At 37.5% G+C, this 20,296-nt stretch overlaps 4 protein-coding genes across 4 annotated transcripts; 2 read left to right on the forward strand and 2 right to left on the reverse strand.

Annotated features, from left to right (window-relative positions):
- Window positions 1-2,879: 2,879 nt before the first annotated feature.
- Window positions 2,880-4,432, forward strand: LOC148173199 (phosphoserine aminotransferase). Its single transcript, XM_088040237.1, has 5 exons — window positions 2,880-3,006; window positions 3,155-3,285; window positions 3,338-3,615; window positions 3,666-3,930; window positions 3,982-4,432. Exons 1-5 carry the CDS (start codon window positions 2,947-2,949, stop codon window positions 4,349-4,351), a joined length of 1,104 nt encoding a protein of 367 aa, XP_087896363.1. The 5' UTR covers window positions 2,880-2,946; the 3' UTR covers window positions 4,352-4,432.
- Window positions 4,433-5,357: 925 nt separating this feature from the next.
- Window positions 5,358-8,277, reverse strand: SAK (polo like kinase SAK). The gene is made up of 8 exons (XM_088040194.1): window positions 8,058-8,277; window positions 7,903-7,998; window positions 7,670-7,855; window positions 7,491-7,622; window positions 7,090-7,446; window positions 6,167-7,043; window positions 5,858-6,120; window positions 5,358-5,807 (listed from the first exon to the last, which is right to left on the reverse strand). The coding sequence occupies exons 1-8, from the start codon at window positions 8,085-8,087 to the stop codon at window positions 5,490-5,492; spliced, it is 2,259 nt and encodes a 752-aa protein (XP_087896320.1). The 5' UTR covers window positions 8,088-8,277; the 3' UTR covers window positions 5,358-5,489.
- An 856-nt stretch (window positions 8,278-9,133) lies between these two features.
- LOC148173201 (endoplasmic reticulum chaperone BiP) lies at window positions 9,134-12,111 on the forward strand. The gene is made up of 3 exons (XM_088040197.1): window positions 9,134-9,286; window positions 9,609-9,757; window positions 10,097-12,111. The coding sequence occupies exons 2-3, from the start codon at window positions 9,633-9,635 to the stop codon at window positions 11,940-11,942; spliced, it is 1,971 nt and encodes a 656-aa protein (XP_087896323.1). The 5' UTR covers window positions 9,134-9,286; window positions 9,609-9,632; the 3' UTR covers window positions 11,943-12,111.
- Window positions 12,112-12,298: 187 nt separating this feature from the next.
- Window positions 12,299-19,881, reverse strand: msps (msps cytoskeleton-associated protein 5). The gene is made up of 21 exons (XM_088040192.1): window positions 19,601-19,881; window positions 18,881-19,496; window positions 18,600-18,754; window positions 18,102-18,520; window positions 17,871-18,051; window positions 17,370-17,817; window positions 16,922-17,320; window positions 16,654-16,874; window positions 16,034-16,600; window positions 15,821-15,990; window positions 15,628-15,777; window positions 15,144-15,391; window positions 14,858-15,095; window positions 14,645-14,813; window positions 14,444-14,598; window positions 14,205-14,398; window positions 13,969-14,157; window positions 13,590-13,917; window positions 13,360-13,541; window positions 12,686-13,311; window positions 12,299-12,639 (listed from the first exon to the last, which is right to left on the reverse strand). The coding sequence occupies exons 2-21, from the start codon at window positions 19,474-19,476 to the stop codon at window positions 12,506-12,508; spliced, it is 5,769 nt and encodes a 1,922-aa protein (XP_087896318.1). The 5' UTR covers window positions 19,477-19,496; window positions 19,601-19,881; the 3' UTR covers window positions 12,299-12,505.
- Window positions 19,882-20,296: the final 415 nt, after the last annotated feature.

Here is a 20,296-nt window from a genome sequence, read left to right on the forward strand (position 1 = left end):
TAAACAAAACTTCGACTATTTGGTACTAGATGTCGCCCAAAAATTTAAAATAAAAAAAATTATTAATATTTTTATCAATTTAACAATCAAAAGCTAAAATTAGTCATTGATGGTATCACAACTCTATTTCTCATATTTACTTCTAAAAATAATTCGGAATATTCAACAGAAAAATAGAAATAATGGCATTTTGGAGACATTTGGACAAAAATTCTGAACTGCTGCTGAAGACAGAACAATGGAACAATTTATTTTAGTTTTACCGGTGTACTTTGCAGTGCTGAATTCCTTTATTTGCGAGACTTTTTTTTACTTTCTTATTAAAAAAACGATAAATTTTATTATTAATTAATTTATTATTTTAAAAAATATCCGCATTCAAAATTTTGAAAAGTTGAGCAAACAACTCTACTTGCTGTGCAGTTTTTATTCACTTTAAAGCAGAGAAATTGATTTAAAAATTATTATTGTTATGAAAGAATAAATAACAACAACAAATTTTTAACTAAAATTTCCTATAATACATGATGTCATTAAATTTAATTGTGAGTACAATAATCAAAACTAATCGCTTTCTGCAAGTCGGGTTTTTGAGAAAAATATAATTCAATAATATACACTCGCCTTCCTTTTAATGGTAAAGCCGCCCATATAAGCAGAAAACGATTTAGATTTGTCAAATGGGAAAGACTGTCTAGACTGTCTGTTCTAGCGCTGTGATTGGCCAATTTAAAATACTTCTAACTCAAAAACTGTGTGAATATTGTGCGAGCATTCTGGGACACCTGTACGTATTTTTTAATTTGTACTCCTAATAAATAAAAGTGTAATAAAAATGGGCACTTTTTAAGTTTCTCTTCATCTATTAGTTCTAAAACTCAATAATCTGCGAGAATATTGCAATTCCAGTTGATTCTAGCTAACAGATGTATGACCAAAATTATAAGACGTCTAAAAGTAACTTTTAATATACAGGTGTCCCAAAAGTCACGCCCCAGAGAGTAAGGAAGGGTGCCGACAGCAATACAGATCGTAAATTTCTAAACAAAAATTAATTAAGTTTAATAGTAATCAAAAAAGAATAAAAAATTAACAACCAATCCCAGCAGCTTATTCTAGAGTGTAATGTTCATCTGACCAATGAGTGATAGTATGTGTCCACAGTTACCGATTTTTAAAGTCTGTTCAGTCTGTTTTTTCGTCATAACTCGTTTATTTTTGAGCTAAAAAAATGTGTTTCTTGTAATTATAATTTTGGTTCAGAATAAGCCCATTCTCTCTGAGACGCGAATTCTGGGACACCTGTATAATATCGGTACGGTAATATTTGCGTTTTAAGAATGTTAGAATAGAAAAAATAAGTTGCAATACCCTCGACTTTATCGAAACACGGCAATAGGAATTTAATTTTTTTTATTAGATTCCTTAAGAAACTGTCCAAAAGAGCATGAGGTGCATGTATTCCAGTTTAAGAAAAAAAAACTTGTGATTTCGCTTTCTTTTAAGAAATTTACACAAAATATATTATCGTTTTCCCCTTTTACCCTATATGTATTGTAAACAATATTTAAATTCATGAAAACTGTTTAAATAATTTTCAACAATAAAATATTTAACGCGACGTATCCAGATCAAATTTAATATTCACATTTTACCATTCTATTTTTTTCTTAAAGCTATCCATCAATCAATAAACCCGCAAAATACTTCTGAAGTGTACTGTAATAAAATTGATTAAAGTCATAAGTTATAAAATTAATATCTTTTTTTTTGTGTAAATAAATTATAGTCAATATGTACTTAAAAAATAATCTTCTATTTTAACAAACAATTCGTTTCAATTATTACAATAGCGGGCGGAAGTAAAACCATCCAATCTACAATCTTATCTTATCACAAAAAAATACTCCAACAATTAATTAACGCATTAACGCAAGAACATTCTTAACAATCCATTGTCACTACTCCTCCATAAATCGTTTTAAAATAATCTCCAATGAAGCGGCTAAATATAAAAAAAGGAAACACCATCAAACTTGTTTTCATGGTAAACCAAATATTTCGAAATTTGTTTAGATCGCCTGATCCTCCAGTACCACAAAAATAGCGGAGCAAACAACTATTGTTTCTAAAATTCAATGATAAATATGTTGTTAACAAATGGGATCACCCGGTGATGTAAAACTTTCCTGATTTACGCTTAGTAACAGATTGCTTCACTGTTATCATCGAATTTATTTCGCTCTGTTCGGTACCTCCAAACATCACAAGACCGATTCTGCAATCTGTTGATTAATTTTAATCAAAGAATCGTCACTAGTATAATTTTCCATCGGAAGGATATACGTCTTTACATACGAAACATGAAATAAGAATAGCTTATTGCATAGTATCTAGACATGTGACTGACCTCAGAAGATATTTTCACAGTAAGAAGATTAAAGAAAAAAACGGTTTCTAAGGGTAATCGTTTTCACATGCTCTTACATCATACTCGCAGCGGAACTTATGCCTGCATAATTGTCGCATTTTTATGTTTATTCCAAAATAAGGAAACACAAAATCGATATAAAAAAACTGGAAAACAAATTTTTGTACTTCATTCAAAGATTATCGTATCTGAAATCACTTGTAACTTTGTCACTACAAGCAAATTTAAAGATCGTTATCGGAAGTTCATACAAAGATGAAGATCATGGAACCTGATAAGGTTTGTCACACTTGACTCGACCCCTTTTTATGTAAATCATTTTTTACAAGCAGTAACGTGGAGTGACGGACTTATCAGTACAACGTAATTGTTATTGAGAAATGAATTTGATTACAGTCGTCAAATATCTTGTACCCCACCATACCCACGTTAGAAACACGACAATATATAAAGTTTAGTCAGCGAGGAAAGAGTACAGTTCAGTTTTCTACATTGTTGAACAAAAAGTGTGTGCAATGGGAAGCAGTCAATCAGCATTGAATTTTGGGGCTGGGCCAGCCAAACTCCCCAGAGAGGTATGTAATTTTTTACCCACCATTGAAATTTCTGCTTCCATCGCTATTACATTTAATTGGTACTTTCGAATTGCAATCACGCTGCGATAGTAAAACTAGAATAATAGTAATAACGACCGACATTTTGATAACAATAACCCACTTTCAGGTCCTAACAGAAGTCCAGAACGAGCTCTTATCCTACGACAACAGCGGAATGAGTTTGATGGAAATGAGCCATCGCTCCAAAGAATACACGAAAATAAACAATAGCGCCCAAAAACTCATCCGAGAGCTACTGTAAGCCCGCGGTAAAAAATCGCCTTTAAAAAACTCAAACTTGTTCTTCCAGACATGTGCCAGACAATTATAAGATTCTTTTCATGCAAGGCGGAGGAACTGGTGCTTTCGCCGCCGTAGCTATGAACCTCATCAACAGAACAGGTTCCGCTGATTATGCGGTCACAGGTACCTGGTCTGGTAAAGCAGCAAAAGAAGCAGCAAAGTACGGAAAAGTCAATTTGGTGTTCCCTAAAGCTGATAAGCCTGGGAGTATTCCACCAGAATCTACGTGGACCTTGAACCCCGAGGCCTCATATTTATACTATTGTGATAATGAAACAGTCGATGGTAGGTCAGAGGTCTTTTTAAGTGACTCGTAACTTTACCTTGACTTGCAGGAGTTGAATTCCCGTACATTCCTGACTCTAAAGGAGTTCCTCTAGTTAGCGATATGTCTTCCAGTATTATGACCAAACGTGTTGACATCTCCAAGTATGGAGCCATCATTGCTGGCGCGCAAAAGAACGTTGGTCCTGCAGGAGTCACTATTGTCATCGTCCGCGAAGACTTGTTAAAGAACCCTATGAAAATCTGCCCTTCAGTATTCGATTTTACCTACATTAGTGAACAAAATTCTGTACACAACACCCCCGCGACATTCTCGTAAGTTTTTTTCGGAATTTAATAAAACAGGTGATAATTCTTGGATTTCAGAGTTTACGTAATGGAGAAAGTCCTGCAATGGATTAAAAACAAAGGCGGCGTTGAAGCCATGGAGACACATTCTTCGGAGAAAAAGACAACTTTGTACGACGCCATTCTTAACTCGAATAACTTCTACAGTTGCCCCATCGACGAAAACTGCAGAAGTAGAATAAACATCCCCTTCAGAGTCGGCGGACCCCAGGGAAATGAAGAATTAGAAGACAAATTCTTGGAAGAAGCGGAGAAGTTGAAAATGTACCAATTGAAAGGTCACAGACTCGTCGGGGGAATGAGAGCATCGCTGTACAACGCCGTCACCAATGAAGATGTCGGTTTATTAGTGAAATTCATGAATGAGTTCAGAAGACAATATGCATAAAGTATTTTAGGTTTTTAGAAATTGTATCAAATTTTACTTTTGTATTTATTCTATATTTGTAATATATTTTTCCACGTAAAACACGCGTTCCTAATTTCATCACGCGGCCTTCGAAATGATAAATACAAACTGACCATATTAATTGGGTTCGAAAAAACGTTATCTATGAACACGAATTTTAAGGTCAAGTGTTACAGATAACACACAAGCGGTTTTGTCAATCACAAGTTAATATAAATTAATTCATTGATCTTTGCTATTGTCGTTAAGTGTCATAACGGTGACCGTCGCAGCTGAAAGCAAAAACACAATGAATCAGCACATTTGCATGTATTCTAGGTGTATTTAATGTTAATTTAACAATGCGATTGAATTTCTATGAGAAGGTCAATCAGTCCGACTTTACGAAGTGGCGTAATTTAAAATTACATTCCTTTGATATAAATTTCCACGAAGTTAAATTATCACGAAACTAAATTAAACAGACCTACTGAACCAATTGATTTGAAATGAAATGGAAACAGAGAAGTAGCTTGCAAAAGAAAACAATGATTGTTATATTAAATTACGTTGCAGTTTAGTTAAATTTATGAATGTGAAAAATGTCTTAAGCAAATGTTACCATCATATTTCCTGTTTTTGCGCAAGTTTTATATGTAAAAATGTTGTTTTTCTGCGGCACAATAACCCTATTTATCGATTTCTTAGAAATCTTCCGAGAAATGATTGATGCAATAACAAGCAATTCGGTCTTAACAATGTTAAAAACAAAGCATTGCACGTGGTCATTTTAACTGGAGTGGATATCAAGTCAACAATACTCTTGAAAATTGATAACCATCAATTCCAAACGTACTGTTGAGTGTTTTTCCTTTGAAAGCGCTTGGAGTTAATCTCAAGCCTCCATATTTAATTAAATTTGATTTTGTAAAGTCCAGAGAGATGCTTTGATTGCCCCAATAGATGGTAAAAATGGTGGATGCGCTGGTTCTTAGTTTCACAAATCTTACACTTAATTCTTTATTTGTTTTTCCAATAAGAACCTTAATAAAATGCAACATCTTAAAAATAAAAAACCTGTCATGGCGATAATACTGCGTGTGCTTATGACCACAGTTGTCCTCTACACGTCACCAAACTACAACCGAAAATTGTGGGTCGTTGGCATCAACGTCTTCAAGATCTTCGGCATGTGTTGTAATTTCTCTCTTATAGGGCGAGGAATGTTATCATTATCAGTATACATCACAGTACTGCCGTCTGAATACTGGTACTTGATTTGATGTTTACCGTCCATCGACAACTGGGAACCGTCACCATACCTAATTTGCACTTCTCCATTAGGTAATTGCACAGCAGTTCCTACGCCTGGTACGGAAACTCTTTTTTCTTTGCTTACATTACTCTGGAACGATGACCCTACAGCTGTACTGTTCATGGAAACAGTAAACGAAGGCTGTAAAATAAAGATAAAACAACGAAATTATCACTATTTTGTTATTTTACCATTACGGATTGAGTGTGGTTCTCTTTTCCAAGCAGTGACGCGGGTCTTCTTCCGATTATAGCGGGGAAGTTTGGCCCACTTAGCTTCGATAACAATTCTTCCAACACCAAACAGTGTTTGAGAGCTTCTTGTGATTGATTCCACATGTACTCAAATGTTCCTGTTAAATTGCGACATTCATTAGCGTTTTTGACAACGATTTTGTTTCCTGAAGAGTCTTGAAACGTTATTCCTTTCAGAGAAGACTTCGTTACTGCACCTCCTGAAAATCAACAATAAAAACTCGTTTTTTAACATCAATAACAGACCTTCGTAAAAAGTCGCCTCAAAATCTGTTAAATTCTCCATGAGGACGCACTTCATTTTCTCGCTGTAGCACGTTACTTTCGGAGTTTTCTCTTTAATTAAAGCAACAAATTGATACGCGTGCATGTACTTCCTCCAGTGTTTTTCAGGTAGATTTTCGATGGTAAAAGTGTCGTAGCCGCCTTGAAGTGGAATGGGTGGTGGTGTGGCCCCTGGTGGCACTCCTCTTCCTCCATTGGGCTCATAAATTATTATTTTAGCCCCATCTGAGGATATCCTTAGCACGTCACAAACCACCGTTCGTTTGGAACTCCCTTTCTTCTTCATTAACTCCACCACAACTTCGCCATCTTCCAATATGTGTAAAATCGAATTTTCAGTTCTGTGGGTTTTTGGGTGTAGTCTTTGAGAACACAATTGCAACAGGCGCTGACTCTTTAATTTTTCGCTTTTTTTAGTTTCACTGCCAGCTATGCAGTTGGAAGTAGTAATATCTTTGAGAATTCTCCCTCCAGGGTCTGCAGGATATGCGTTTTGACTTCCACTTGCCGGTGATTCGTGACAACTGCAGTGACTTGTTCTTGCCTCACATTTTGAGAGATTTGAGAAAACAGAAATGGGGTCGTTTGATGGTTGATAAGAAAAGTACTGAGGATCTGAGTAGTTTGTTCTGAGATGAGAGTCATAAGTTTTTCTTGTGATTTGTTCCATGCTGTGGGAGTTTACATTAAAGGGGTTTTTAGGCAAGCAGTCATTATTTAGAAGTCTGTTATTAGGAGTCATGTACATGTTTGGAACGGCACTATCGCTAAAAGCGCTGTCACGACGGCTAGACATGGTGTGAATCCCACTGTCTTGGGTCAAATGCGAAGTCATCAACTGTAAAAACTACATCCTTATTTATTCACTGACTGTCAATACTTACAAGTCCTCTTTTAATGAAAGGATGCTCTAAAATCTGATCTAATTTGATCCTATCCTTTGGATTCTTCTGCAGAAGTGAATTAATCAAATCCTTAGCTTCAGGTGACAAATGACTTGGTAGATGATAATTCACGGAAACAATGCGATTCAACGTGTTTTTAACACCGTGGGTATCAAAAGGTGGAGACCCCACTAAAAGATTGTATAATAAGCAGCCTAAGCCCCAGACATCCGCCTCTAAACCATGAGAAGTTCTAGATAAAACTTCTGGAGATATAAAGTTTGGGGTACCACACATAGTCATGTGTTTTTCATCAGGTCTTGATAATTGTGTAGCCAAACCAAAATCTGCAATTTTCTAAAAGTTTCTAACTAGGAAGTGATCTTGTTTCTCATACATACAACTTGCATGTCCTTTGTTAGCAACAGATTTGATAATGAGATGTCCCGGTGTAAGATATTGTGAGTATGAAGATACTTCATGCCTTCAACAACTTGCTTCATGATATTGCTGACTTCACTTTCAGTTAATGACTACAATATATGTTTAATTTCGAATTAGTGTGGTGTGCTAATCTTACTTTGTTCTTTATGTAAGCCCTCAGTTCTCCATTATGACAAAGTTCTAAAACTAAATAAACATAATTTACATCCTCAAAAAAAGTGTATAACTCCAAAATTGCAGGATGCTTCAGTCTGTAATGTATTGACACTTCCTGTTCCACACGTTTCACCATTCCAGCCGCTTGCATTAATTTTTTATCAATCTAAAATCACCAATGTTTACAAAACACGATTAAAGGAGTTTGTCTACCATTTTTATTGCCACATTTAGCCCTGTTTTTAGACATTTAGCGTGGTAAACAGAAGCAAAACCACCTTTTCCTAACAAGTTATAAACTTCATAGTCCTAAAATAAATAATAATTTTAAAAGTGGAGTTCTTTCAAGATGTAAATAAACAAATAACCTCAATTTTTTCACCCATCTCGATTTTCATTAATTTCACACAGCTGTAGTTGAGTTCTGGGAGGTATTAAAAGCCTTAAAGATGAATGAAAATAAGGCGGGTTCACTGGAGACTTTTAATTCATTCTATAATTAAAAATTTGTTTAAAAATGCATCATAAACTCAAATACATAACTGAAAATCAAAAGTTTTGAATTTTTGACATTTGACAAAACGCGACAAGAGTGGCAATGTCGGCGATGAAAGTCCCTAGCGTGTCGACGCAATTTTGAAATTGATGGTTGCAGCATTTTTTAATAAAAAGCTGTGGAATATTTCTCAAATACACTTGATTTTAAATTTAGATAAGATAACTACAATAAAACTTTTGATAAAATTTTTAGTTTTTTATGATACATATGATATTAAATTGTTATTAAAATCCATGAATGTGTTAAATAATCTCAATAATCTACTTTATTACACTACCCATCATTTATTATTGTTGTAAAACTTAAATACGATTAAGATAATCCAAAAACTCGTTGGAAAAGACATCAATTTTCTTATGAAATTATTATTTTTAGTTTGTTGTTGTAAAAACATGCGCGTATCACTAAAGAAACCAAATCCATCATTGTAAATTGACCAATCAAGCAAATAATTGCAATTTATTGAATTTTCAGTGAAAAGAACATTTAGATATGCTTTCAATACAACTATTATTTATTATAACTTTCCAAAACGAAAACTTTCATTTATCATTTCAAAGAAAGCAATTTAGTTTTACACTTTTTTTGGTCATTTTGTTCCTCTTCAATACCTAATTCGATTGAACCAAACCGCATGTTTAATTTCTGTTTTTCGTTTATTCTGGAAGTCCACGTCATGACAGCTTAGAAAGTCCCGAAATTTCCATTCATTTATCACGAAATTTCTCGAAATTCCTCCTTCTTTATCCCTAATTCGGTTACGCCACTGCAGTCATCATTTACAATCACTGCGCTTCTAGAGTGATCACGTGTACCAATCAGAGACAGCCACCGAGAGCGAGATTACCCTATCAGAACGCATAACTTTGAAAATCCAACCAATAGGAGAATACCACGACAAATTCTACATTTATATTCGGCGTGTCAAACCAATTTAGCCAGTTTCGTGAACAAGGAAGGTGTTAGTACGTTTTGATCGTTTTACGTAGAGAAAAGTGCGAACTTTTTTAGTTTCAGTGAAATTAATTTGTATATTTGGTGAGTAATTAACTGTAATTGATTAATTTGGGTTGGTTAGTTTTGGGGGCGGCGGAAAAATTTATGGTTTCCACCATGATACTTCACCGGTTAGACGTTTTTGTTTTATAATTCTGGAGTTTTGAGTTATTTTCATTGAAACGATGTCTGGCAGTCATAAAATTTTATCTGAAAAATTTGATCGAGCATTCGAGTCAATACGTGTCAAAATTTCGGTACTTTGGTGTCAGACAATTTGTACAGTTATAGTACATGTGGCACAGCCACACCAACATATTTGAGGCCTTTGTTGTAATTAATTGAAAATTATCTTTTTTTATAGTTATCAAACGAAGAATTTTTAAAAATGAGGTTACATTTGGCGTTGGGGGCTTTGTGCCTCGTGCTGGCCGTCACGGCAAAAGACGACAAAAAAGAGAAGGAAGAAGTAGGCACAGTCATAGGAATTGATTTAGGAACGACTTATTCATGGTAAGACATTTTTACTATTTTTCCTTTGCAGAACTAGACTTCTAAATGGTAACCAGATGCTGGCAACTCCTAGTTTTTTTGGAGTTAGTTTGAATTCCATTAGAATGTGAACGGTTATGAGATTCTAGAAGAATCCGAATCCGTTTTAACTGTGCTTCTGTTCATTCATTACGCTCCAAAGGGCGTTGCTAATTAGTGATTACCTGATAAACAATTGCCAGCTATTTAACCGGTCATCAAAAGCGCTTATCTAAGCGATTACACAATAAAAAAAAACTTTAATTAAATTGATTTTTGCCTCCACTTGTTTTTTTTTTTAAATAAATTTGCTTATTTCAGTGTGGGTGTCTACAAAAACGGCCGCGTGGAAATTATCGCCAACGACCAAGGAAACCGTATCACCCCCTCGTACGTAGCTTTCACATCAGACGGCGAGCGTCTCATCGGCGACGCTGCTAAGAATCAGTTGACCACCAATCCTGAGAACACCGTCTTCGACGCTAAGCGTCTTATTGGTAGAGATTGGGGTGATGTAACAGTCCAAAACGACATCAAATTTTTCCCCTTCAAAGTCATCGAGAAGAATTCGAAACCCCATATCTCTGTCGACACTGCCCAAGGAGAAAAAGTCTTCGCACCTGAAGAAATCTCCGCCATGGTCTTGGGAAAAATGAAAGAAACCGCTGAAGCTTATTTGGGAAAGAAAGTCACTCACGCTGTTGTAACAGTACCTGCGTACTTCAATGATGCTCAACGTCAGGCTACCAAGGATGCTGGTACCATCGCTGGGCTTAACGTAATGAGGATTATTAACGAACCCACAGCTGCCGCTATTGCGTATGGTTTGGATAAGAAAGATGGCGAGAAGAATGTTTTAGTCTTTGATTTGGGTGGTGGTACCTTTGATGTTTCCTTGTTAACCATCGATAATGGAGTCTTTGAAGTCGTTGCTACAAACGGTGATACTCATCTTGGAGGTGAAGATTTCGATCAAAGAGTCATGGACCACTTCATCAAATTATACAAGAAGAAGAAGGGCAAAGACATCCGCAAAGATAACAGAGCTGTCCAAAAACTCCGTCGTGAAGTCGAAAAAGCCAAGAGAGCGCTATCTTCAGGTCATCAAGTCAGAATCGAAATTGAATCGTTCTTCGAAGGTGATGACTTCTCTGAAACCCTCACCAGAGCGAAGTTCGAAGAATTGAACATGGACCTCTTCAGATCCACCATGAAACCAGTCCAAAAAGTACTCGAAGATGCGGATATGAACAAAAAAGATGTCGATGAAATCGTCTTGGTCGGTGGTTCAACTCGTATTCCCAAAGTCCAACAATTGGTTAAAGAATTCTTCAATGGCAAAGAACCATCTCGTGGTATCAACCCTGATGAAGCTGTTGCGTACGGTGCTGCCGTCCAAGCTGGTGTCCTCTCCGGTGAACAAGATACCGACGCCATCGTTCTTTTGGATGTCAATCCATTGACCATGGGTATCGAAACTGTTGGAGGAGTCATGACCAAACTCATCCCAAGAAACACAGTCATTCCCACGAAGAAATCTCAAGTTTTCTCAACGGCTTCCGACAACCAACACACTGTTACCATCCAAGTATACGAAGGAGAGCGTCCCATGACTAAAGACAACCATTTATTGGGAAAATTCGACCTTACTGGCATTCCTCCAGCACCAAGAGGTGTCCCTCAGATCGAAGTCACATTCGAAATCGACGCTAATGGTATTTTGCAAGTATCCGCAGAGGACAAGGGAACCGGAAACAGGGAAAAGATCGTCATCACCAACGACCAGAACAGATTAACTCCTGAAGATATCGACAGGATGATCCGGGACGCTGAGAAGTTTGCCGATGACGATAAGAAATTGAAGGAACGAGTTGAAGCAAGAAACGAACTCGAAAGTTACGCGTACTCTCTCAAGAACCAACTCGGCGATAAAGATAAATTAGGCTCCAAAGTCTCCGGTGATGAAAAAACGAAAATGGAAGAAGCCATTGATGAGAAAATCAAGTGGTTGGAAGATAACCAAGACACTGATGCTGAAGAGTACAAGAAACAGAAGAAAGAACTTGAGGACGTAGTACAACCAATTATTGCGAAGTTGTACCAAGGATCCGGTGGACCACCACCACCAACAAGCGAGGATGATGATGATCTTAAAGATGAGCTGTGAGGTGCAAGACTGAATTAATTACCTTACTAGCCCAAACTGAGTGGATGAGTGTGGATGTGTCGAATGTTTGATAAACATTAGGATTTTATTTTTAACAAATTTCCCAGTAACATGTTCAACATGGGTTTTGTATTAAGTAGTAAATCTTTTATATTGCAGTTTTATGTGCGTAATGGTAATTTATTTATTTTTTTTCAAACCTCAAATATGGGTGTACGACTGGCTTAAAGGAAATTAGTGGTGTACATTTTTGATTGTACACTTGTATTTGATTCGTTGTTATCTTAAATTTTTCAATAAAGTAATTGAAAAAAAATTGTTATTTTTACTTGGGAGTTTTAAGAAAAACACCAAAATAACTGTAAATGTCTAAATTTATTAAATAGTGGAACGTTACAAGTAAAAAAATAATAATACAAAATAAATTACACTACATATAAGAGAGACAAAGATGTTCTAGTTGGATTAAACTATTTGTAATGTAATGTATTTCTAATAACTATCTAGTTAAATATCCAACCTTAACATTCAACGTAAACATTTAAAAAATACCTCTTTCAGTTTTATTCATTGTCTGGATTCAGTTTCTTTTTCAACATTTTCAGTCGATTTTCCCAGTATTCAGGTCCCTTGTTCTCTTCCACAACAACTTCTGATGATGATGTTATCAGTTCTGCAGCCTTTTGTTCAACTTTCTCTGAAATATGTCGTTTAGACAATGTTATAATTTTATGCAAGATTACCCATGGTCGACTTCGTGCTGGCTCTAGAGTCCTCAATCTCTTGCAATCCATTCCTGATGTAATCCTGGAAAACCTTTGAGGATTTCTTCAAGAACACATCGATATCCGCTTCAGGATGTTGCTGCATGAAGTCGTATAGCAAAGTCAAACCTTCTTTGGTCTCGTCTTTATTCCCAATCTTTTGGAAAATCTCAGTTAAACTTGTCTGTGTTGTGGCCCTTAGAAATGGTGATTTTCGTTGCTGTGGTGGCTGCGCCGGGGGTGCATTGACCGCTTCCAAATTCATAGTCTTTAATAATTTCAAGACGTAGGATTCAATTTCCGATTCACTGGGATTTGGAATTTTTCCGAAATGCAACATGATGCAACCACCCCTAATTTTCACACAGGAATGTAGGATAGTTTTAATGGTGCGGAGGACGGTATCTAAGGGTTTATTTTTCCACCAAGTAGAAGGAAATTCTTTGAGGAAATTGTGAACTTCTAGCAGTACTGAATCGTAGTCAATCTCTTCGCCCCAATTGGGCATTAATTTTATGACTCGCCACAAACATTTCATTACAAGTTCAGTGTGACGAGCCCAACTGTCTCTTTGTATGCATTCATGGATTAAATTGACCAAGGCGCTGAAAATGAAAATGTTAGGCGAAGAGTGGTATCAACAATTTTCTTACCAAATGATTCTGGTGTGATCGGATTTTTCGATGATTTTTACACAATGCAAATTAATGACCCGCACATAAGCATCGCCGTTAGTACATCTTTCAAGTTTTTTGTCCACCAAGACATGGATCAGTTGATCAACAATGTTCTTTAAATTATCAATAGACACCTGCTGACCACCCCGCAGATAAAACTAAAAAAAAGTTCAAAAATTGACTCTAGTGGTTTGAAATTGCCTTACCGAGTCCATAGTTGTTAAGATGCTTCTATACACCTTAGCAACTCGATTGTCGAGGACGGGGTCTTGGTTCCGCAGCTGTTTCAACTGTGTGATTATGGCACTGAATAAGTCGTTTTCGTAATTAGTTATTCCTGCATTATTGGAGGATTGTAAATATCCAATCACTTGTTGTAGGCCCTGCATAGCCATATTCAAATCAGTACATGCAATGTGATTAATACTGATAAGGAGAGCTGGATCCACAGATTTGGGGCTCTGTTGTCGTTGCGATAGTTTCGAAAATGACAAATTATGATCCAGAGGCTTCGGTGGTGACAACGGTAATATTCTGTAACAAAAAAACCCACAATTTTGTATCACAACTGTACTATTCTCTTACTTTGCTTTTACATTCGCCTCGGACAAATTCGGAATGTACACATCATCCTTGAGGAAGTCCAAATCGAACTCTTGTACTTTCACTGGAACGTGAGCAATGTGAATTTTGTCTAACCGCTGGATCAACTCGCGATCCAAAGCGAAAGGACCTGTGGGCTCTCTGTACTCTTGAACCATTTTCGGGGGCATTCTAAAACCGAAATTAAAATCTGAACACAAATCTTCCACAAAACTTACATCACAGGAGGTAAATTGTCATCTTCATCATCGTCGTTCTTTTCGGTTTCAATATCAGCGACCTCATCTTCCGGCTGAGCGATCTCTTGCTCCTTTGGTGCAAACTGCGGTACGGACACTTCCGGTTTTAGAATAGTCGTGCGCTTTGAATGTTTAATGCGACTTTCTAGGAGCGACAAGTCTTTCCCAAGAATCTAAAATCGAAAAGTTACACAACGTTGCAGGTGGAGGAAACTTACATTTCCTATAATCTTGTAAACTTTATCTCCCATGATATTGTATGCTTCGACTAGGCAGTTCAACGCGGCGTTTCTCACAGATTTGTCTTTGTCTGACACTTGTTTTGCCACGTCTTTCAAAACAGGGGCAGGCGAAGAACCACAGACTGAGATTCCTAGAGAAGCACGTAAACTAACGATTTTATAACAAAACTGTTTTACCATGATCTTGTAGAATTGATCCCATTACTTCTAGACACTCTGCTCTTTGTCGGGCATTTTTCGACTTGACCCCTTCCATGGTGTAGGTGAAAACGCGTCCCACGGGATAAACGCAACATATTTGTTTAACCAGAGCGCGCACGGCGTTACAGAATTTCGCATCACCGATCTAGAAATAAAGTGAGCTCAAAATTTTACAAACTGGGACTTTACCTTTCCGACCAAATATGGAAGAAATGAAGCAGCTTCACTTTCTAACATCTTATAATTACATTCGGTTAACATGGTAAAAACACTATGAAGATATTCCAACCCTTTGAAAACCACCGACGGATTTGTATCAAAGAACCGCAAAGTCAACCATTTTAAAATCAAGTCAAGATTTGAAATTAGAGCTTGGCTGTTGTCACTTAAGTCTTCAGAGAGAGCTTCTAAGGCTCTTATGTGGTACCTAACAACACGAATAGTAAATGCTGCTACAAAAAATCGAGATTCTTACCCAAAATCGGTGTGAAACATGTTGGAAATTAAGTTTTTGTTGACATTTGCTGCGGTCATCTGTTCGCGCAAAAGATCGACAAATTCTTCTCTGGGAGTCGTAAAATTCCATTTTAGCACTTTGAGTTTCGATTCGTCGATTGTTCTTTGATGCTTCATGTTGTTAACAACGAGCAGAGGAGACGTATCGATGTCTTCTTCTTTCTTTTTGCTTGTCGTGGCTGCTGTTTTAGCGGTAGCAGCGGTTCCCTAAATGTAGAAAGAAATTGTCAGACTTGATCGAAAATTTATTAATTTAAATAATAATCATGGAATTTTCTGTTTTTATATTTTATTACATGTCCAAGGGTTTCCAAAAAATCAATTCTTAAACAAGCTCTGGAAAGACTCCAATTTTTTACCAACACGTCGAAACGCGCTAAACACGATCTTATAAAAATATAATCAGTCCGAGAAAAGTACGTATTAGTAATAAAAAGGCTTACTTTAGGTTTGACGGCGTTCTTGGTGTTCGCCACCGGCTTTGTTCCTCTAACGACCTTCTCTTCTTTTTCTGCAACTTTTTTGGTTGGTTGTATCGGCAGTTTAGCCCTTTCAATATCCAATCGTTTTTTCACTTCAGTTTGAGACATGGGCTAAAAAATAGAGTTAGATAATACAACGAGTATCGTGTTTTACCTTTAGTTTTTCCAACTGCTTCACCATGGCGTCGTATCCAACGTGTATCATAACACCATACATCGCTTTCTGCGAGTTCGATCTGATATCAGAAATTCTATCTTCCAAATGACTGTATAAAATAGGAATGCAGACAATTAATTCCTCCTTTGGGATCGATTTGACTGGAACTAAACACAAACTATTGTTATGAAAAACAAGTTTTCTTCTTACCTTTGGGTAGAATTTCAGCCAACCAGTCCCACAGCTCGATCTTCAACTGTTGAGTGCCTGTCTTGAGAGCATCAGCGATCATTTCATTTTCGAAGAACTCTTTGTAACTACCACTCTGCTCCACGTAGGCCTCGATGGTTTCTTTAGCGGCTGTTCGCAGCTGAGTTTTGTTATCTCCCCAATTCTTCAAGATGTTTGGAAAGAAAACCTTCACGTATTGTTTACATGATGGCCCCATAGCCTTTGCAATACTATCGCAGACATTCAGAGCAGTTTGAGCCACTTGCTTGTTACTGTCCGACAACCGGCGGTTTAGGGCTGGAGGCAAGTCGCCCAAATTCGGCTTGATACACTTCGCGTCTTGGATAATTTGGTTGATTTTTCCCAGCGCTTCAGTTCTTACTTTCCAATTTTTATCTTCGAGTTCGTTTAGCAGACATTCGTTGAATTGACCACTGATGTCGGTTCTTGGAATCAGGTCTTGAATGGCGATGGGTTCACTGTCGCCTGTACCTTCGTCTTCGTCCAAATTGTCAACACTGCTTGCGCTTGCACATTTAGCCAGACCTAAAACACGATTTTTTGTTTAATTTAAAATTGTTTAAAATAAAATACCGAACCTTTGGTGGGTGCTGGGGGTTTCACTCCTTGGTACTGCTCAAACTCTGCAGACAGCTGATCTCGTAGTGTTGCTTTTTCTGACTCAAAGAACGTATACAACGGATTCTGGATGTAGAGAAACAGAACTCCGCAAAAGTTGATCGCAGCTTGCCTAATAGCAGGATTACTCGAAGCCAGGGCCTTCTTTCCGCTGTCAATTAACAATTTGGCGTTCAAATCACTGAAAACAAACATTACCCCCTCGCAAAAGACTTCTTCAGGACTTACTTAAAACCGAAGTCTTTGATGGCAGTGGCCATCCAACTAAAACATTCAACGATCACTTTTGGATTCTTCTGGTTCAACGCAACATCTAAAGCAGTTGGTGAAACGAACGACAACGTTGTGGCTTCAGTTATCGCCGTCATAGTCTCGTGTACTAAATTCCCATTCTTCGGATCCCCGAATTTTTCAATAATGTCGTTGAGACAAATACTTGCTGTGGTGGTAGAAAAAGTGGCGTTCTCAGCGAGGTGTTTCACAATTTCCAATTTCAGTTGTAATACTTGGAAATTTGTGTCTTTTAAACCAGGTTTGCGACTCAGCGATTTGACGACAGCCTGAGCGGGCATTTCACTGCCGTTCATTTCTTTGATTGCGGCAAGAAGTTGCTCCATTGCTGCCAATCTACACACGTTCATTTGTGAATTATAGGGATAACGAAAAACAATCTTACCGCGTCTTGTAGTTGCCGTCCGCCATCTCTGCAATAACACTGTTGCTAACGATGTTCCCGATGATCTCATCGACTTCTTCATCCCCCAGTTCTCTCTCCGCCGCTTTTTTCGCCGGAGCCTTTCCTTTGGAGCGAACAACTGCTGCGTTATTACTTGCGGTTTTCTTCTTCGGCGCTGCTGTCTTAGCTGTAGCACTTGGTGCCGATTTCGGTGCAGTGGTCGTCATTTTGGACTTTGCTGGTGGTTTCGCTGGAGCTGTATTGGGCCGTTCTTTCTTAGGCGCCACGATCTTCACCGTTATGACTGCTTTATCACACGATTCTTTGATTTTGCCCATTTTTATTGCGTCCTTTTCCAGTTCGACCAAAAATGGGCCAATTGCCTTTTCTCCCACGAGCTTCATTAGCGTTCCTAGGGCTTCGGCGGCGGAATCTCTTACGGTGGGGTCTGATGGAAAGACGAAATTAGATTAAAATTAATGGATAAATGTAGAAAATTACCCGACTCGTTGACATTTTTGACGAGTGGCGCACAGAGAGCTTTCAGAGTCTTTTTGTTGATTAGAGTCGGTTGCGTTCTGGTGAAAGCTCGCGCGAGGAAGAAGGAGGTTTCGGATTTCACAGACGGATTTTTATTGCCCAGCGCTTCAATGACGTCGTCTAAAATTGGTTCAATAGTTGTCTGAAACAATCAGTTTAATACATAAAGATTTAGATGAGTGATTTTTTTACTGATTGGTAAATAATGTCGATCGCGTCTTTCATTGCTGTCACAACGTTCTGTTTCTTCTCTTTGAACTTTTCGAGCAGAGATGGAATACACGCGTTTGAATACGGATGAAACTTCTTCTTTAAACCTGTTGCGAGTCCTGTCAAACAGCGTCCAGCCATAGCGACCACCACGACATTGCTATCTTTCTCAATAATCTTCTTGAGAGCTCTGACCAAATCTCCATAGTCCCCATTTTGTAATTTTGGCGTGTTGACCAATTTCTCCAACACCTCCAAAGCTTCTTTTCTTTCTTGCCATTTTTTCGCCTCAATTTTCTCGAAAAAGTCTTTAGGGAGGTGGGATAAGATGTCTACAGGATCGGCCAAATCGTAGGGGTCCACTTCAGGCGTTTCTTCTTCTTCCTGATCGTCCGACGCGCCTATTGATTAAAAAGTTAAATTTATGCTTGACCATGTGGAAAAATTGATGAATTAAAAATAAATTAAAATGTTTATTACCGCCGTCAACCTCTTCTGCTTGTATGGCGGCAGTTACTTGCTTTTTTTGTTCTGATCTTATGAAGCGCTGAGGTACAGCTTTTTGGCCTTCAACTTTGGTGAATTCTGTTTCTAGTTCTGTTATTTGAACGGGCTTCAGGTTGTTTAATTGGGGCCTAGAACAGTTATTATATTTGTTAAAGTAATCAAGAGTTGTGCGAGTAAATCAATTTGCAAAACGTGCTATTGTTCCTCCCACACAGATGTGTGTTGAGTGATTAAGTCTTTACTATTTCTAATACCTTAGCGCGCCTCCAATCCACCGATAGATCTCCACAACCATAGCCCTTGCTTCATCTCTAACATTCTTGTCCCTGTCTGAGCACAGAGTTGTTATTTTCTTGACTAGTGGCTTCACGGTGATGATTTTCGATCCGAATTCCCTCAAAGCTGTGGTGCAGGTGCTGATGCATCCAGACACAATTTTGGGGTTCTTTTGCTCCATCCCTTTAAGGAGCTCTTCCTGAACAGCCTCGCCTTTCTCAATCTCAATATACATTAAAATCACTTGTACTGCAAGTTCTCTGGTTTGTACTTTGGGGGCTGCTATACATTTAGTAATGATTCCTGTCATAACCTCCCCAACAGTTCTGCCAGCATGAGCGTAATTCTCAACAAACGCCAAAGTGGCTTCAAGTCCTTTTTCCTGACAGACTGCATGACTGTCAACAACAAATTTCTTCACCAATCCCAAGTATTTCCCAAATTCGGGAGACTTATCGTCGTCAATTTGGCGAAACAGCTTGGCGACTTCTTCATACCCGTTTTTACGTGCTTGCCAGAGTTTGTGGACGCAACGATCTTCCACCGGCAACTTCTTGTATTCTTCATCTTCCATTGTTGGAAAAACTTGGTTTACTATTGAAACAAATTAATTAGAACACATGAATCATCACCCAAATAAGGACATTCTCGCCACGAGCGAGGCTGAATCGCTTAGGAACTTTTTTTCTTTAACCTACTTTTAGAATTTCAATGTTGGAAGAATTTTGGAACGGGGGCTCCGGTTGTTGCACAATTTCACACTGAACTGACTGAACAACGGACAATGTCAATTTCTTTATTACACGCCACAACAAGAAACACTAAAATCCACAGTTCCGGGCTAATTTGCTCGCCGAGATTAAAAATACGATGTCGATGATAAAATTCGTTTCTTCAGGGCAGAAAAACGTAAGCCATGTTTGAAAAAACTCGACGTTTTTTGATGTTTAAAATAGCGAATATGGCGACATCTGTCAAAAGTCAATTGTTTGAAAATTAGCGCGAAAGTATTGATTTACCTACTTTTGTAACATAATTAATTTATTGATTGTTATCTTTAATCAGTTGTGTTTTGTTGGCGTGAATTTCACTGTAAATATTAAACCAGCTGGGTTTTAATAATTTATATTTCGGCGGAGTTGAAGGTCTTCCCGGAATTTTTTCATTACGAATCCACATATTTTTTTAGTTCTTGGAAGAAAGCGAAAACAAACCACAAATTTTAAAGAATGTTAGATAACACAACTTGATTTCTAAAACAATACTAATAATAGGTGCAGTTGCCACTTGCGTAGTGACATTTTTTATCTTTCCTCCAATTAAAACATGTGTTTTCAACCATATCAATGTATTTTTTGGTATTAATGACGTTAATTATAACATTTATTAGTAAG

Source organism: Gnatocerus cornutus, chromosome 6 (genome assembly GCF_029298725.1).
Source record: "Gnatocerus cornutus isolate USDA-ARS CGAHR chromosome 6, icGnaCorn1.1, whole genome shotgun sequence".
Lineage (NCBI taxonomy): Eukaryota > Metazoa > Arthropoda > Insecta > Coleoptera > Tenebrionidae > Gnatocerus > Gnatocerus cornutus.

What these genes read in the sequence shown, in the direction of transcription:
- LOC148173199 (XM_088040237.1), top strand. Translation starts at nt 2,947, where the DNA reads ATGGGAAGCAGTCAATCAGCATTGAATTTTGGGGCTGGGCCAGCCAAA. An exon ending in TGATAATGAAACAGTCGATG is followed by an intron (nt 3,616 to 3,665) that starts GTAGGTCAGAGG and finishes CTTGACTTGCAG; the next exon opens with GAGTTGAATTCCCGTACATT. An exon ending in AACACCCCCGCGACATTCTC is followed by an intron (nt 3,931 to 3,981) that starts GTAAGTTTTTTT and finishes CTTGGATTTCAG; the next exon opens with AGTTTACGTAATGGAGAAAG.
- SAK (XM_088040194.1), bottom strand. Translation starts at nt 8,087, where the DNA reads ATGAAAATCGAGATGGGTGAAAAAATTGAG. An exon ending in AGATGGGTGAAAAAATTGAG is followed by an intron (nt 7,999 to 8,057) that starts GTTATTTGTTTA and finishes TATTTATTTTAG; the next exon opens with GACTATGAAGTTTATAACTT. An exon ending in ACCACACTCAATCCGTAATG is followed by an intron (nt 5,808 to 5,857) that starts GTAAAATAACAA and finishes TTTATTTTACAG; the next exon opens with CCTTCGTTTACTGTTTCCAT.
- LOC148173201 (XM_088040197.1), top strand. Translation starts at nt 9,633, where the DNA reads ATGAGGTTACATTTGGCGTTGGGGGCTTTGTGCCTCGTGCTGGCCGTC. An exon ending in TTAGGAACGACTTATTCATG is followed by an intron (nt 9,758 to 10,096) that starts GTAAGACATTTT and finishes TGCTTATTTCAG; the next exon opens with TGTGGGTGTCTACAAAAACG.
- msps (XM_088040192.1), bottom strand. Translation starts at nt 19,476, where the DNA reads ATGGAAGATGAAGAATACAAGAAGTTGCCGGTGGAAGATCGTTGCGTC. An exon ending in ATCAAAGACTTCGGTTTTAA is followed by an intron (nt 16,875 to 16,921) that starts GTAAGTCCTGAA and finishes GTTTGTTTTCAG; the next exon opens with TGATTTGAACGCCAAATTGT. An exon ending in TTCCATATTTGGTCGGAAAG is followed by an intron (nt 14,814 to 14,857) that starts GTAAAGTCCCAG and finishes CTTTATTTCTAG; the next exon opens with ATCGGTGATGCGAAATTCTG.